Raw genomic sequence first — 18,118 nt, 5'->3', positions numbered from 1 at the left:
ATGTTCGTGTTTCACTGTTGCAGTCCTAACCAATGGGTTGATTACCAAAGCTCAGAGAAAAGGGAGGAGGAACCAACAGAATCAAGGATTGGAGATAATGCCCTGCAGAACAGCAGTGGCAAACCCTGCCCTGGCTTTCGAAAACAAAGGCAAATTATAATGCTGTGAACAGGAGACCATGTGGCAGCTTCCAAAATGTCTTTAGTAGGGAAACCCCTTTAAAAGGCTGCAGAAGTGGAAGCTGCTCTAGTTGAGTGGGTCCTAACCCCTTGAGAAGGAACCTTGCCATGAAAGAAATAACAAAAAGTAATACAATGAGCAATCCATTTAGAAATGGTTTGCTTAGAAACAGCCTTGCCCCTAGGCTCCAGGGAAAAAGTACAGTTTTGTACCTACCATAAATGTAGATGTCCGAGAGACCTGCAACTGCAGTCATAACATGTGGGTTGTCCTGCCTCAGGCAGCCCTCGGTCGGCTGGATTCCAAAGTCTGCGTCCGACGTCGGCTGATGTCGCATTTCTCTCCGACGTCAGAGTGGCTGGAGTACATAAGCATCAGCCAACGCCATTTTCTTCAGTGTTTCTTGCCCCAGATGCCAGGTGCCCTCCAAGGAAGGCTGTAATCAAATTGGTAGACATAAACAGGATTCCAAACAAATACATGAGCAATAAAACAAATACACCATAACAGATATCCCCAGCTAAGAGTGAGGGGGATAGGAGTGGGCCCTAAGCAAGAGGGGTATGGAGGGAGGGAAAACCCGACTGCAGTTGCATGTCTCTCGGACATCTACATTTATGGTAGGTACAAAACTGTACTATGTCCTTCAAGAATGCAACTGCAGTCATAACATGTGGGTAGAATACCATAGCTTAGCTGGGGGAGGAGGTATGCTCTAGGAAAAAGATGGTGTGGCAATCAAACCCTGCAGGACTGCCGAAGCAAAGCCTGCTCTGGATCTGGAATATAGGGGGAGATTATAGTGTTTTGAGAATGTATGCACGGAGCTCCATGTAGCAGCTTCTAGAATGTCCTTTGTAGGCACCCCTCTTAAAAATGCTGTAGAGGTGGCTGTAGCTCTGGTGGAATGTGGTCTGACATAGGCTGGAACAGTCTTTCCATGAAAGGAATAACAGAATCTGATGCAATGTCCAATCCATTTAGAAATAGTCTGTTTTGAAATTGCTTTTCCTTGGACTGCAGGGGTAAGCTACAAAAAGCTGTTCAGACTTCCTACTGGCCTTTGTTCTGTCCAGGTAGTATCGAAGTTGTCTATGAATGTCCAAGGTATGTAAACGCCTTTCCCCCTTATTCTCAGGATTGGGAAAGAAGGCAGGCAGATGAATGGCTTGATTTAGAGAAACCCTAGATACCACCTTTGGCATAAAGGTAGGGTTGGTCCTTAATGAAACCCTGTCTCTGTGGAAAATAATAAAGGGTGGTATTGCCATTAGGGCCTGTAGTTCCGAAACCCTTCTTGCTGAGGTAATTGCCAACAGGAAGGCTGTTTTCCATGAGAGAAATTGCAAGTCAACTGAAGCTGCTGGCTCTAAAGGAGGTAGAGTCAGTTTTTCTAAGACAAAATTGAGGTCCCAGGCTGGCACTGGGGCTTTTCTTGGTGGCTTAATGTTCTTGATTCCCCTGAGGAATTGTCTTAGTAAAGGGTGAGAAAAAACAGGAGGATCAGTGTTGTATCTAGCTGAAATAGCAGATGCATGTATTTTTATTGAAGAATATGAGAGGCCACTCTGTAACATATCTGCCAAATATTCCAAGATAAGTGGGATGTTCAGTAATGATGCATCATGCCCTTTGCTGGTATTCCAATTGCTGAATCTTTTCCACTTTGCTAAGTAGACCTTTCTGGTGGATGGTCTTCAAGCCTCTGTTAGTATCCGCTGAACTTCCTTGGAGAGAGGTAAGTTGAATTCATTTATGGGATCTCCCAGGCTGTTAGCTGCAGAGTGTGAAGGTTTGGATGCAGTGTTTCGAAATTGTGCCGAGTCAAAAGTAGAGGCCACTGAGGGAGGGCCCACCTCCTGGTGTGACATATGCTCCATAGTAGTGGGTACCAGTGTTGTCTTGGCCAATCCGGAGCTATTAATATTCCCTTGGGCTTCTCTGCTTTGATCTTTAGTAATACTGAGGTCATCAGTGGCAGAGGTGGGAATGCATAGATTGCTAGGGAGTTCCAGTTGAATGAAAGAGCATCTATTTTCCAAGCCTTTGGATGGTATGTCCTAGTGCAAAATTTTGGTAGTAGATGATTGAGGTGAGAGGCAAATAGGTCCACTTCTGGCTTGCCCCATGTCGAAGTGAGTTGTCTGAAAGCCTTCGGATGCAACCTCCACTCGTGTGGGTCTGTGAAGATCCTGCTTAGGCTGTCCGCCAACACATTGTCTTTTCCTGGAACAAACTGTGATTGCAACTGGATGTTTAGACTCAGTGATTTCTCCCAAAGCTGCATTGTCAGTCTGCAAAGGGGGTAAGAGTGAGTGCCCCCCTGCTTGTTTATGTACCACATCACAGTGGTGTTGTCTGTCCGTATCATTAAGTGGCCTTGCTGGAGTTGGTTTTGAAAAGCCTCGATAGCATGCATTACTGCCAGCATTTATTTCCTTTTGATTTATATGCAGATGTGTTTCCTTTGGAGACCATTGTCCTTGTATACACCTGCCTTCCATGTGCGCCCCCCATCCGAGGTCTGAGGCGTCTGTAGTCATGGTCTGTTATCTGTGGTTTTTTTGAATGACAAACCTGTGTTTTCCTGGCTCACCGAAGCCCACCATTGGAATTCCTTTTGTAGGCATGGAATGAGTGGTATGATTGTCTCCAAGTTGTTGCTGTGCTGAGACCAAACGCTTTTTAGGTACCATTGAAGCTTTCTCATGTGTAGTTTTGCTAATGGAACCAGTAGAATGCAGGATGCCATGTAACCCAGGGCCTGTAGGAATCTCCTTGCAGTCATCTGGGTGAGTTTTGCTAAACCTTTGAAGTACTGAGTTAACTTCTCTTGCTTGTCTTCTGTCAGGTAAGCCATTTGAGAGGCTGTGTCTAGTTTGGCTCCTAAGAAGATTATTTGCTGGGATGGCTGCAGTCTTGACTTTTGGAAGTTGACTGTGTATCCCAGAGCTTGAAGTAATCGTATGACATTCTAGATTTTTTGTCAACATCAATTTGTCATCCACTTGTATGAGGCAGTCGTCCAGGTACGGGTAAATTTGTATACCCTGGAGCCTGCAATGAGCAATTACTGAAGCCAGGCATTTTGTAAACACTCTGGGCGCAGTAGATAAGCCAAATGGCAATGTTGAGAATTGATAATGCTCTGGCCCTGCAAGAAATCTGAGGTATCTTCTGCAACTGTGTCTGATAGGGACATGCAGGTATGCCTCCTTGAGGTCCAGAGTGATCAGCCACGACTCCTTGCCCAGCATGGGAAGGAGTTGCTGTAGAGTCAGCATTTTGAACTTTGGTACTATGAGAAAGGTGTTTAATGCGGACAAGTCCAGTATTGGTCTCCATTGAGTTTCTTTTCTTGGAACAAGAAACAGTCTTGAGTAAAACCCCTGTTCTTGTTGTGGAACTCTTTCTATTGCTTTCATTTGAGTTAGCAGAGAGATTTTCTTGATAGCCTCTACCCTTTGATGTTGTGGTAGATTTGGCATGCCTTGTTTCCTTGGTAAGGTATGGAAATGAAACCTGTACCCTCGGTCTACAATGTCCAAAATCCATTTGTCCTTTGTCAGTCTGTGCCAGTTTTCTGCAAACAGAGATAATTTCCCGCCCAAGGGAGCTTCTAGTTCCCTGGTAGGCGGTAGTAGAGGAAAGTCATTGAGATTGTGGTTGTTGGGCAGGAGAAACCCCTGCGTTAACTCTTTGGTTCCCTGGCTGCCATTGACGTCCCCTGTAAGGGCCTCTGTATTGGCCTCTTCCTCGGCCACGTCTGTTCTTACCCCTTTGAAACTTTTCTGGATTAGGAAAGGACCAGTTTTTTGAAGGCCAATTCCTACTGAATCTGGGGGGTTGAACCTGGAGGAAATCCTTTACAGTTTGAACTGATTTTGCTTTTTCTTCGATGGTCTTTAGCACATCCTTAGCATTTGCACCAAAAAGCTTGTTCTTTTCCAGAGGTGCATCCAGAAGTTTTGCTTTTACATGATCTAGTAGAGGTTGATCTTTTAACCAAGCATGTCTTCGCATCACTGCCCCTGTCATAGCTGCCCTACATGAAGCTTCCAGTGCATCATACCCACACTGCAGGAAGTGATTGCTTACTTGCTGAGTGTTATGTACAGCTTCCTGCAAAGTCTTCCTGTCTAAAGGATCAGGAGAAGCTAGTGTTTTCTGTAAATCTTCTAAGAGATAATCCTGATATTGGAACATGTGAAAAAGGCAATTTAAAGCTCTCATAGATAAAGTAGTGGAAGTGTAAACCTTTTTACCCCATCTCTCTAATGACCTTGCTTCCCTGTTGGAAGGCAAAGGATTTTTTGAGGTGGAGGCTGAAACTCCTTTAGGCCCCTGTGAAATAGTTTCCAAATCAACAGTATGGGCCCTGAATAAATGGGAATGAGTTTTTGGGACCCTGTAATACCTGTCTGGCTTGGCTGGTGCAGGAGGGAGAGTATCAGGGGTAGCACTAGAATCAGAATACAAATCATCCAGAACATCAAGTACAGGAGGGATAGCTAAGGGCCTGTGCTGAGGCTTCTTAAGGAAAGTTCTAAGGCGTTTCCTGGAATCAGAATATTCCTGGCCCTGCCACTTGAAATGTTCCCTCATGGTGTGCAGAACTTCCCCAAAGGAAATATCCTCAGGAGGGGAGGCCGAAGGTATGGAATCTTCTGCATCAGAGTCCTCATAGGTCTGGAAGAGCTCTTCCTGGCTATCAGAGTGGACAGAGCCCTCAGAGTCTTCATCTGAAGGAGTAGGGTCAGAGGGTTCAACCCGGGGCCTTTTATCAGGAGGAGGCTGGGATGCTCTCTCAGGATGGGTCTGCAAACCTCTAATCATGGAAATTAAATCAGCAGCCATGGACATAATTTGTGTCTCCGGAGTCGGCTGAGGTAAGGCTCTAGGAGTAATATGATTTGTTTTGCTGGCTGCCTTAGCCCTAGTGTAGGCCTTAATAGACATGGCCATAGGGGGCCTGGCAGCTCCACGTGCAGGAGTGACCTTGTCTACAGCAATGGTCTCGGGCATTTCCTCGGTTTCGGTATCCGGAGGAAAATCTATAACTGGCGTCGGAGTAATGTCTTGGATCGGAGTCGTCGGTAATGCGGTGCCTTCGGTTCGGAGCAGTGGAGAGACCGTCTCAGAGGGAACCGGAGCACTCGCGGTAGGTTTTGGCGTGGAGTCGGTAGTAGACGTGGGCCGAGGATGTCGGTCCCGGTCTTTTCGCTTTTTGGGAGTTTGCGATGTCGGAAGATCTGACGGCATGGTATAAGCAAATTTACCGCCGAAAAAGTCTTCAGCGAACCCCGCCAGGCACCTGAGAGTGCGCTTGTTGAAGTGAGCACAGGCTACACAGGCCGAGACGTCGTGGTCTGGGCCCAGGCAAGGGAGGCAGTAAGAGTGGAAATCCCTATGAGGTATTTGTTTACCACAAAAAAGACAATTGTTAATTTTTTCAGTAATTTCTGACATCGGCTGAGGCAAGAAAAGGTCCCCAACGGGGTACTTAGCTTTTTTGATGACTTCGGTATCATAGAATACAGGAGCTGACCAACCGGCACTTGAACTGCTTCTGCTTCGGGCACCGCGCGGCAAGAAAGACTGAAGAAAATGGCGTCGGCTGATGCTTATGTACTCCAGCTGCTCTGACGGAGAGAAATGCGACATCAGCCGACGTCGGACCCAGACTTTGGAATCCGGCCGACCGAGGGCTGCCTGAGGCAGGACAACCCACATGTTATGACTGCAGTTGCATTCTTGAAGGACATCATTGACCAATAGCTGAGCTGATTTCCAAAGGTCTTTAGTCCTGTCCAGGTAAAACCTGAGCTGTCTATGCACATCAAGAGAATGCAGGATCCTCTCCTCTCTATTTAGAGGATTAGGAAAAAAGGTAGGAAGGTGTATGGACAAAGAATCAGGCTAGAAACCACCTTAGGCATAAAGGAGGGGTTAGTTCTCAGAGAGACACGATGATCTGCATGGAAAATAAGAAAAGGCTATACAGCCATCCAAGCCTGTAGCTCTGAAACCCTCCTTGCTGAAGTTATAGCCAAGAGGAAAGCAGTCTTCCATGAGAGAAACTTCAAATCTGCAGTGGCAGCTGGCTCAAAAGGAGGAAGAGTGAGTTTCTCTAGAACAAAATTAAGATCCCAGGCTGGAGTAGGCACCCTTCTGGGACGTTTTAAGTTGCAAGCACCTCTGAGAAACATTGTAAGAGGATGAGAGAAAATGGGTTGTTCAAAAGAACAATGAGCAGAAATGGCTGAAGCATGGAGCTTGATAGAGGAAAAAGAAAGACCAGCCTGAAGTAAATCAGCCAGGTATTCCAGGATCAGAGGAAGGGTAGGCTGAGAAGATTCCCCTCTAGCTTGCATCCAAAGAGATAATCTATCCCATTTGCCAGCATAAGACTTCCTAGTGTTAGGCCTCCTGGCCTCCTTCAGCACATCAACCACATGCTGGGACAGGGAAGAACAGGATGGAGTCATACAATGAGCCAACCTGCCAAATGGAGAGACTGAAAATGAGGATGTAGAACGTTTACCCCTTCCTGAACCAAAAGATCTGGCTTCAGAGGAAGATGCCAAGGAGGAAATTGGGAGAGACTGCAAAGCAGTGGATACCAATGCTGCCTGGACCAGTCCGCAGCTGTGATAATAGTCCATGGTCGTTCATCCTTGATCTTCAACAACACTCTGGGAAGAGGAGGGAAGGCATATACTGACAGCAACGTCCAAGGGAAGAACAGGGCATCCACTCTCCAGGCTCTGTTGTGATGCTGTCTGATGCAAAAAAGAGGTAGAAGATGGTTGTCTGGACAGAAAAGCTCCAACGTTGAATGATGCTGTAAAAAAACTGCTCTGTTCGGCTGCCACTTGTGAGGATCCAGGGTCTGTCTGCTCAACTGGTCTGCCAAAACATTGAGCCTTCCTGGAAGAAACTGAGCTAGGAGATGCAGGCCCAGGGATGCTGCTATGGACCAAAGACTCATGCTCTGGCTGCACAGGAGGTAAGAATGAGTCCCTTTGCTTGTTGATGTACCACATGACTGTGGTGTTGTCTGTCCTCACAAGAAGGGTCCCTGGAGAAAGAAGATGCTTGAAAGCTAGTAAAGCCTGCTGGACTGCCATCAACTCTTAAAATTATGTGCAGGTGCATCTGCTGGACATTCCAACTTCCCTGTAAGCATCTGTCATCCAGATGAGCTCCCCAGGCATAGTACTATGCATCTGTGGTAAGAACTTGATTGGCCGGGGGTGGGTGAAAAGGCATGCCCTTGTTCTGTAGACAGGCTGCCGTCCACCAAAGAAACTCTGTCCACAGACATGGAAGCAGAGGAATTATCACATCCAGATCCTGTGTGTGTTGACACCAAGTGTTCTTGAGGTACCATTACAATTTCCTCGTATGCAGTTTTGCATATGGAATCATGAGAATGCAAGAGGACATGAATCCCAGAGCTTGCAGGTATTTGCTTGCAGGGAGCTGGGACAGGCTTGTCAAATCCTTGAAGTAAATTGAAAGAGTTGTCTGCGTCTCCTGGGTGAGATATATCATCTGGGTGGCTGTGTGTGCTCGCTCCCAGGAATGTAATCTCTTTGGATGGCACCATTTTTGATTTTTCCACGTTGAGAGTGTAACCCAGGGAAGAGAGAGGAGTCCGTCAATTCTAGATCCTTTAGCAGCTGTTCTAAGAATTTGCTTGAATTAGACAGTCGTCCAAGTATGGATAAATCTGAATTTTCTTTTGCCTGCAAATAGCAATGACTGGAGCCAGGCACTTTGTGAAAACTCTGGGAGCAGTAGATAAGCCAAAGGGTAGCACAGAAAATTGATAATGTTGCTTGCCCACCCTGAAACGAAGGTATTGCTTGCAACTTTCCCTGATAGAGATGTGCAGATGAGCTTCTTTGAGATCCAGTGTTACCAGCCAGGAATCCTTTTCTAACATTGGCAGTAACTAATGCAAAGTGAGCATTTTGGACTTTGGAATTATCAAGGTAATCAGGATGGATAGATCCAGGATAGGATGACAGGTGCCTTCTTTTTTTGGAACTAGGAAAAGTCTGGAATAGAGTTCCTGGCCTACCTGCTGAGCAGGAACTGATTCTAGTTCTCCCAGATGTAACAGAGACAAAACTTGCTTTTCTACGTCTGTCCTTTGGTTTGGAGGAGCATCTTGGAATCCTTTGGGTACTGGAAAGGTGTGGAAAGAAAACTTGTGCCCTAGGGATACAGTTCTGAGTACCCATTTGTCGTCTGTGATGGTGGCCCAAACATTTGCAAACAGGGCCAACCTTTCCCCTTAAGGACTCTCCGGGCAGGCAAGAACAGGCAGAAGTTGGACAGAGTCTTGAGAATGTTTAGATGCAGGTTTAAAACTTCCTGCCTTGGAAGAGGAAGCCTGCCAACACTTAGACCTTTGAGGGGTAGCCCCCCCCTCCCCCTAGACGATTTATAACCTCTAGTCCTAGAACAGCTCTGTCTGCTAGTATCAGGGAACATCCAACTCTTAGAAGGGGTAATTCCTGCTAAAGCGAGGAGGCTGAAATTGCAGAAAGTCTGCCTTCATAGACTTGGCCTTGTCTTCCCATCTTCTTGAGCACTTCCTCTGCTTTGCTGCCAAAAAGACTGTCCTTATGCAAAGGTACATCTAAAAGCTTAGCCTTAACATACTCTGGTAGGGGCTGCTCCCTGAGCTAGGCGTGCCTTCTAATAATAGAGCCAGTAGCTGTAGCCCTATAGGAGGCTTCTAGAATGTCAAAGCCACAATGTAAAGAATGCTTATTGACTACACTGGCAGAATTCAGCAAATCCTGCATATCCTTACACTCCGCCAACTGAGGCGCACCTGCTATCCTAGATTTAATAGCTTCCAATGTGTGCTGCTGGTACTTCAGCATATGAAAAAGACAATTAGTGAACCTAATAGCAAGAGTGGCAGAGGTATAATCCTTTTTGCCCAACCTATCTAGGTTCCTGTATTCCCTATCAGAAGGAACAGGATTTTTAGTAACAGTGGCCTTAACTCCTTTAGGGCCTTGAGAAATAACCTCTAGATCAGCCAACGGATTCCTGAAAAGAAACAAATGAAAATCAGGGACTCTGTAGTACCTGTCAGGTTTCCTGGGAGCAGGAGGAACCGAATTTGGAGTTAAGGAATTTTCCAGAAACACATCATCAACCACTTCTAACACAGGAGGAATAGCCAAAGGCTTATGCTAAGGCAAATACAAAAACTCCCTCATTCTTTTCTTAGAAAGGAGATAATCCTGACTTTCCCATTTAAAATGTTCCCTGAGAGTATGCAAAGTATCACCAAAAGAGAAATCTTCTGGAGAAGCATAAGGGATGGACTCCTCTGCAACTGAATCCTCAAAAGGAAAGAAAGCTTGAGAAACTTCTTCATTCACAGAAATACTAGAAATATCCAAACCTGAACAGGACAAAGCCTCAGAGGAGAGACATCCCTACCTTTTTTTGAAGGAGGAGGCTGTGAACCCCTAATAAGAGTCAAAAGGCCATCAGGCATTTTAACCATTTGAGAATGAGGGCAATAAGAGGAACCTGGAGCCTACTTCTTCACAGGCTTACGACTGGAAGATTTACATGCAAGTCTAAAAGACTTGGGAGGCTTGGCAGCTGCCAAAGTTGCAGCCGAAGTCATCGGTATGAGCTTGCTGGAACAATGAACTGAAGTCTCGTGCACCGGAGTCAGCTTTGTGGCTCCAGATCCAGCTGAAGAGGCAACAGGCAGAAGGTCAGAAGGCAAAATGGACGCTGATGGCCTGGGGACCTCAGAAATCATCTCAACAGAGGCCTGAGGTTGAAAATCTGTGGGCTGCAGGGGCTGCAAAGGCACCTTACTGGCTACCACATGACTGGCGATCAACCTATCATCATCTGAGGACTTCACCTTCGGAAGCCTGTTGCGATCTTATCCTTATGCTTCTTGGGGATATCCGAAGCCTGAAGACCAGCGGATGCCATACCGACAAACTTAGGCCAAACTCCAAAATACTTAGCTAAAAGCTTAGCCTGACGAATAGTACGCAGATTAAAGGAAGCACAAAGATCACAATTAGGAATGACGTGGTCAAGGCCTAAAGAAATAATACAATAGGAATGAAAATCTCTATGGGGAATATTCTTTCCATAGTTAAGACAATTATTAACCATTTCTGACATTCGTTAATGCAAGAAAAGAGGATCCCCAATGGGGTACTTAGCTGTAGATGACTTCAACTTTGTAGTCGGAAACACAAAAGGTAAACTGCCGACCGGCACTCGTGCAAGAAATGCTTCTGCTTCAGGCTCCATGGCAAGGAAGATTGAGGAAGTGACATTGGCTGCCTCCTTTTGTATCAGACGCCCTGGCGTCCTTTACAACAGACAACCGTCATTTTTACTTACCTTTGGTATTTTGGGCATAGAGGGCTACCAGGAGCAGGATAACCCATTGGTTAGGAATGCAACAGTGAAACACAATTACAGAGACCCATGTACCAGGTGGATAATTAAATTGTATGCAGATGGAGAAAAAGGTCTTAATGGTAATGTTCCACTGAAACCTGTTCTAAAAGCCAGGAGATTATTTAAGTGGCATCTATTTAGGCAATAAATCTGGGGTAAAAATCCTGCTGTCCTTGAGTCCTATTTAAAGTAAAGGCAATAAGCCCTTACCCTACTTCAAGTAAGTTTCTCAGTTAAAAAGGACTGTTTATAGGTTTATATACTGAGGTGCAACTGATATATCACAGAATTGTCAATAGTTTCTCTATTTAAGTATATTATTAATACCTTTGGTTATTAGATATTAGATAAACTTGGCTTTTTCCCTCCACCTCTAGCTCACATAAATAAGGGACTCTAAATATAGTGCCCCTAGAAATTTAATGCTTGAATGGTATTTAGTTTCTTAGATGATTACTTCTGGAAAATCTGAAAAGTCTTTTGAACATCTGTGCTGCTACAGGTTTGGTGGAAATATTACATTCAATGTACAAATCGTACTAGATGCCCTGACTGCATTTTTTTTTGGGATTCATGATTTATAAAAATAAGCCATATATTTTCAAGGCAAAATTCCTGACAGGATGAGTTTGAATACTGGTATGTATGATCAGAGTTAGATATCTTTTGGACTTATTGTATTTAATGTATAAACGGCATTTGATGCCTTAACTGTTTGTTATTAGGATATTTGAAGATAGAACAAGCTTATATGCCTTCATGTTAAGATTCCTGACAGGCCAATTATGGATACTGGTACATTTGACTAGAGTTACATATATAATTAATACCGCACAGCACCCATTTAAAATTCATTTAGGCAATCAACTAACTTTCAGGCAAAAGAAAAATGTTTTTTATTGGCATCTCTGCTCTAGTCACTAATTATAAGTAGAGATTTAAGAACAGTTCATAAAACAGAATATGTTTTGTCTGATGACTGATTAAAGAGATTTAAAAGTTGCTATAAATCTTGAGCTAGCATCCATCTATGGATAAAGATAGTCAGAGCATGTTGTTGCTCAGTTAGATCTATGTATATATATTTTACATATTTGTAAGCAAGAACTTCCAGTTCCTGAGTTCAAAGTTTAACTGCTCATAAGACTTGCTTAAAAAGCTTCTTGGAAGCTCATTGTTACGAATTTAGTGTATATAATGTATCTATGTAATAAATGCATTTTTTGAACTTCTGGGAACAGATGAACCTACATGCTTTTAAGGCAAGACTTATGATAGGTTGATTTTGGCTTCTATGATTGGTGCCAGATATATAACCTATAGTGACTAAGTATAGCACCTTTCCACGAATCGCAGATGCATCTTGGTGACTGGTTAATTTTAGGAAAAGACTAATTTCTATTGGATACCTGTTCCCCTCAAAAACAGGCGAGTTGAAACCTAAGAACAGATAATATAAAACAGTTGAAACCTAAGAACAGATAATATAAAAAAAATTCATGTTCGCTAATCAATTAAAACTACTTAGAAGCTATTACTAAGAATGTTAAGATCGATAATGCTCTGTAAAAATAGCTTGAGTATAACGCTGCCGGCTGTTTTTCTTCTTAAAATCTTATACATACTTTGCACATGCTTTACAGATACAACATTGATACTGATGCATTTATGTTCTTCGATCGCATTGTGGTACATAATCAATATTGGTTGAAATGTCTTTTTTTCAACAAATGTCTATTTTTTGGTGACTGAACAGTTTTCGTATAACGACTGGTTTTCACTGCAACCCTTTCATAAAATACATAACCGCTGATCGATGAAAGGCAGTGTTAAATCCATTAAAATAATACTTTGTTCCGGTCACTAAAAGTGGTTTTAGTTTTATGTACAAGACGGAGAGTAAATCTATCTATTAGAATAGTTAAAACGCTGTAAACCTATATGCTTGCCCATGTAACTGGACAATTATATGGAAAGAAGAGCTCTCATTGGCCTTTCCCCTCTGTTAGTTCCAATTAAATTAGAGTATAATGAATGAGCAGAGGATGCGATTTTACTTTTAAAACCGATTAAAACCTTTCATTACACGGAGAATGGCGATTTAAGAAAGGTGCTCTGGAATCATAGATAAACCTACTAAGCTGGACATTAATCCCTACGTCACTAGATGGGTTGCCAACTGGCTTACTGACAGAACCCACAATGTAAAAGTAGTTGACTCCAAATCCAGCTCCAGGCAAGTGGAGTACCTCAGGGATCAGTCCTGGGACCTCTCTTATTTGGCATCTACTTCTCTATAGTACAGGCCAACACTAAGGGACACTGGCTAACAAAGTTCAAAGATGACTGCAAACTGTGAGCCATTATTGAATCCCCAAATGATGCCGATACTCTGCAAAAGGGCCTTGCAGAAACATATGCTTGGTGCCAGAGCCATGGGCTCAAGCTCAATGCCAAGAAATGTATAGTTATCCCCTTGGGGAAAAAACATGTACCAGTGAATTACCACATAGGTGGCAGTACACTAAACACCGAAAGTGTGATAAGAGACTTAGGGACACAGCGGTCTCACCTTCAAAAACCACATCGCCACAACAGTCAGGAAATCTCTCTATGTGGCACACCTCATCACTAATGGCTTTTCATCCAGAAAAAAGGATGTCATTGTCGCACTGTACTCATCCCTCATTAGACCCATTATAGAATACAACACCCCATTTGGTATGTACCTCTCAAGACATCTGCAACAGATGGAAAGGCCACAGAAATACCTCACTAAAAGAATCACAGGCCTAAAGCAGATGCCCTGTGCTGACCGCCTTAAAACACTCCAGCTATACTCTGTCACATATTGTCTACTCCGAGGCAATCTCTGTTTAACATACAAGGCCATGTCAAACCCAGAGCTGTTGGACATGCTACACTTAAAGAAATCCCAAACCCTCAGAGCCACACACTCCAGGGATCTAAACCTAGTCATCACAATAAACAAAACATGCTGGAGGGATGGGTTCCTGACCCAGAGACTCCCCAGACTCTGGAATAGACTGTCCATATATGTCAAGCAGAGTGTCTCTTTGGCCCTCTTCAAAAGGAACCTTGATTGGATGGGAGAAAGGAAATTCATCCCAGGGATCACGTCAGTCACCCTGCTAGACAGGGGTCCAGGGAAGTAAATAGTGTGGGAAGAAATAGTCAGAGAATTGTTATGGCTAGGCTTGTATAGGCCCTAGGGCTGATAGCCTAGTACCAACCTATGAACCTATGCTATTAAATTCAAAGGAACACTTTGTTCCTGTCACTAAAAGATGTTTTAGTTTTGTTTATAACAGCAGAATGAATCTATCTACTAGAATAGTTAAAACGTTGTAAGCCTATATGCTGCCCATGTAACTGGACAATTCTTTGGAAAGAAGATCTCTCATTGACCTTTCCGTTCTCTTAGTTCCAATTAAATTATAGAGTATAATGAAATAGCTTTGGAGTGAGCAAAGGATGGGGTTTTACTCTTAAAAATTATTAAAACTCTTTACTACACTGGGAATGGGTTTAAGCATAGGATATATATAACTATTAGTTTTTGCCAATAGTAGAGGATAGTGAACCTATCAAATAAATCAATGGAGTAATTATCTATTAGCCCTTCATTTGTTTTTAATGTTTTCATTGGCGGTCCACCATTTTAAAGACATTAATATACTACTGTATAGTGATTTTAAACAGAAATGTACATTTTACTTTTATTTCTAAAACTAGCAGATAGGCTACTTGAACATATTTTATTTTGGCTTGTGGTTTCACAGCGGACTCATTCAAATCATATTTAAGTTGTTTTATATGTGGTTAAGCACACGGAGAAATAGAAATGTCCGTTTCCACCACAGCAGATGATAGTGAAGCCATCCAACGAATATTAGTCGTCTCTCATTAGCTCTTTGTAAGACTTTACTGTTTTTTATTTGTTGTTCACCATTTCAAGAACATTATCGTAGAAGCACAGAGTATTACATTTGCAATCTATGCATGTTTGCCTGTAGGATGTTTTTAAAATAAAGCCTATCCTGTCTAGAATGATGAAATTAGTAGATAAGTCTCACAATTCGTTTTTTTAGAATTGAATGGAAATAAGCATATATCGCAAAAATGTTATGCTGCAACAAGAATAGGTCTTTTATGTTTATATACCATCAGTGAACAACTGCAATACAAACAAGCTTCCATACAGAATAATGCACATTTGCCAGTGAAAACGAAAAGTTTTGGTCAATTAGTATAACCTGTTTAATATCGGACCATGGAGCATATTTGTGTTGAATTGATTATTGGCTCAGATTTGTTGTGCGATTGGATATCTGAGCCTTCATGCAGTATTAGATACGGCCAAAACAATGAACAACCTTAGAAGTTATAACCCAGTCATGACAACGATGATGTTTTCTGATTGGATATTACAGTTTTTAACTGATTCTGATAGGATAACATGTATACTATAAAGTGATAGGGGATTAAACCAAATTCATTTATTATGTACTGTTGATTTTGAATGGATATTTTAACGGTTTCTTATTTTTGATTGGATACCATGTTTTACTTATTCTTATATATAAATGGACATTGCAGTAGAATTGTCAAATGGTCTGATGAAGCAACCTAGTGTTGTGAAAACGCTTACCGAATAATAAAAAAAAGTTTTAACCTGGCTGTGTGTTGGATCGCTAGTGTTTATTTTTCAATCCTTAAGGACTGCCTGTATGATGATCCTCCAGACATCTATCACTCCATTCTGTACTGGAGTAATTCTCTACTATGGGGGAATGAAAGGGAAAGTAAAACTGCTGGGGGTGGTTGGCAAGCACCAAAAAAAAATCACCTAGGAAAAAAGAATTCTGGATATGAGGGGTTGTGCAACTCCTCACGGATGATGACATTCCTTTGAGATAGGACTCAATACTTCTGGTTTTAGGAAACCTTCAGTGTGCCTAATCAAATGATGCAAATACCCCAACAGGTGCATCAGCAGATACTCTGGCCACAAAAAGGAATACAGGGAGATGTCCTCCAGAAAAGTCTGATACAACTAGTAGTACCTTAGGAAACCAAAAGGACCAGACAAGAGACTCTAAACAGTAGCACTTTCTACTGAAAATGTCCAAACAGAGCAAATAAAAGCAACTGCAATATAGACTTTACCCACTGATGTACCATCATCTTGGCGCTGAGGAATTAGTCTTATGATGCTGTCAGGCTGCAGATGGCACAGTGTTGCCTCACACCAAGAGGTTCTCCAGTTCGATTCTCAGCTGGAGTGCCTTGTGTGTGGAGTCGGCATGTCCTCCCTGCATTCGTGTGGGTTTCCTCTAGGTGCTCCGGTTTCCTCCCACATTACAAAGACATGTCTGGAGCATTTCTCCCCGGATCTCCACTGAAAATTGTCTGTGTTCCAAGTTGAACTTTCCCAGTTAATAAATGTTAAATAAAATAAAAATAATGCAATCACTGAGCACAAGCCCAATGGAAAAGATGAGCAAAAGTTCCTTCCATCCTTTACCCAATACTTACCAAGTCGCATTTTGAGAGAAGGAAAACAGGACAGGTTACAGTGTACTTAACAGGCTTGAAAACTTCTCTCAAAAAAAAAAAAAAAAAAAAAAGACTCAAGCAGGACTTAAGAGGGAAAAAGCTTCTTTCATTCAGATTCATCTCCAAAACAAGTCCCCTCCCAAGGCAAAGAAGATGACGGGGGAACTCTTCTAGTTCCTCTGGGATGGCAAAGCCTGTATTTGATAAATGGACCAATACTTATGGGGGTTGTTCTTGTGACACGAGCAGTGAGAGGTAGGGCAAAAACGGTCATTGTGCATTGGCCAAATATAGTGCAGAGATAGGAGAGGCTTGCACAAAGTATGGCGCTGGCATCAGGTCTTGTTTCTCAAGCATGTGTTCCCCAGCTGAGAAGTCAAATCCAAACAAACTGTCTAATACTACCATTTGAACTTTAAGTTCTACAACAGAAAGGCATAAGTGTCCACTCACTCTCGGCCACTGAACTCTGTTGGATTTCAAGGCTGGAGTCCTCGATCCACAGTGAGTAGGGGAACTCATGAGACTATTCCTTAGCAGAGCAAGTTGTAATACCATGTGAAGTGCCAAACAAGATGATTTGCCAGACAATTACTTTGCAGTGTTTCCTTACTGTCCACATGAAAGCAGGATGGTGAACAAAATCCAACCTTTGATAGGTAAGATGGAGCTACTGACACATCACGGTCACTGTGTTTACCTGCAAAAGGGTGCGGCTGATGATGGCATGCCCATACCCTTAAAATTTTTTCAGTGCTCCAACACTGAACTGGGATCAACTTGGGCACCTTACTATCAAAACCCTGCAACAGGCAAACTTAGCAGTCATCCTGCAAGACATTTGGTAGATGTAGAGTTTCTTTCTCCGGCATCTTCAGGTGGCCAAATTAAAACCAGGAAATTCCTGACGATGCTTGACTTTATGCTTCTCCACAAAGTGAGTCAGGCAATGCTGAAGGCTTTGGCACATGATTGGGTGACTACAGAACACTGACCACTTCATTTTTTTTTTTTTTTGTGGAACTGAATGCAGGACCTTTCCTTGAAAAATATCTGGCTAAAGCTACAAATGTGAATGGCAGAAAACAAATGATGAGTACAGGGGATAGTCATACCCTCAAGTCCAGAACATCCTGTCAGACAGTATACATACTCCTACCTGCATGAGCTTCAGAGAAAAACAGCATGAAAAGGAGAGGCCATCTCAAATCATACACACTGATAGAGGATGACTACATAGGAAGTCTGTACTTCCATTAACAATTTATTAGTCAGTTAACTGTAAAGGTAGCCAGAACTGTTTGCACATAACACAGGACAAGTATGTTTGTTAAATAAACAACATATTTACCTTATCAATGAAATAAAGTGCCACTGCTCTCTGTCTTGTCTTCATTTCTCTATTTTTCCAGTCTGCTCGGTACTGGGAACGAATACGAGCTACTACATCTTTTAGACGTCGTGCAACTTCATATTTCTGCCAGTCTTTCTCTCCCTGAAACCATGTCATTAATGATGAATTATGCATTTTACAGTATATACTACACAATGCGTTATATTTTCAAGTATACATAGTATCATTTTATTTGGCAATGCTTAGAATTTTGCTGAAAGATCAAAATGGTTTACTTATGCATAGATAAGAGTCTACACAGTACCAAAATGTCCAGTGGCAGTGGCACATGCACTAGAGTCCCAACCTTATGCATGTTGCCATCACATTACAAACAAGGTCACAATGATGTCCTGCACCCTCTTACAACTTTGCCAACTTGGAAATTAAAATACTCTTACAAGTGTAGATTTTTCTCATCCTCTGGTTACAAATACAGTAAATTCAAACTTTCTACTGCCCAGCATTCCTTTCCCATCTTAGGATTAGAAG

General features: G+C 42.7%; 1 protein-coding gene across 1 annotated transcript in view; it reads right to left on the bottom strand.

The window, feature by feature from the left end:
• LOC122797765 (DNA topoisomerase 1-like) overlaps positions 1 to 17,761 on the bottom strand; it is a 420,608-nt gene extending 402,847 nt beyond the window's left edge. The window contains exon 1 of the mRNA XM_044066287.1: positions 17,585 to 17,761. Coding sequence (XP_043922222.1) covers positions 17,585 to 17,761 — 177 coding nt within the window. The remainder of the gene's footprint in view (positions 1 to 17,584) is intronic.
• Positions 17,762 to 18,118: the final 357 nt, after the last annotated feature.

This window comes from Protopterus annectens, chromosome 3.part1 (assembly GCF_019279795.1).
Source record: "Protopterus annectens isolate FY-2018-M chromosome 3.part1, PAN1.0, whole genome shotgun sequence".
NCBI lineage: Eukaryota > Metazoa > Chordata > Ceratodontiformes > Protopteridae > Protopterus > Protopterus annectens.
This window is presented reverse-complemented; position numbering and strand designations above follow the sequence as displayed.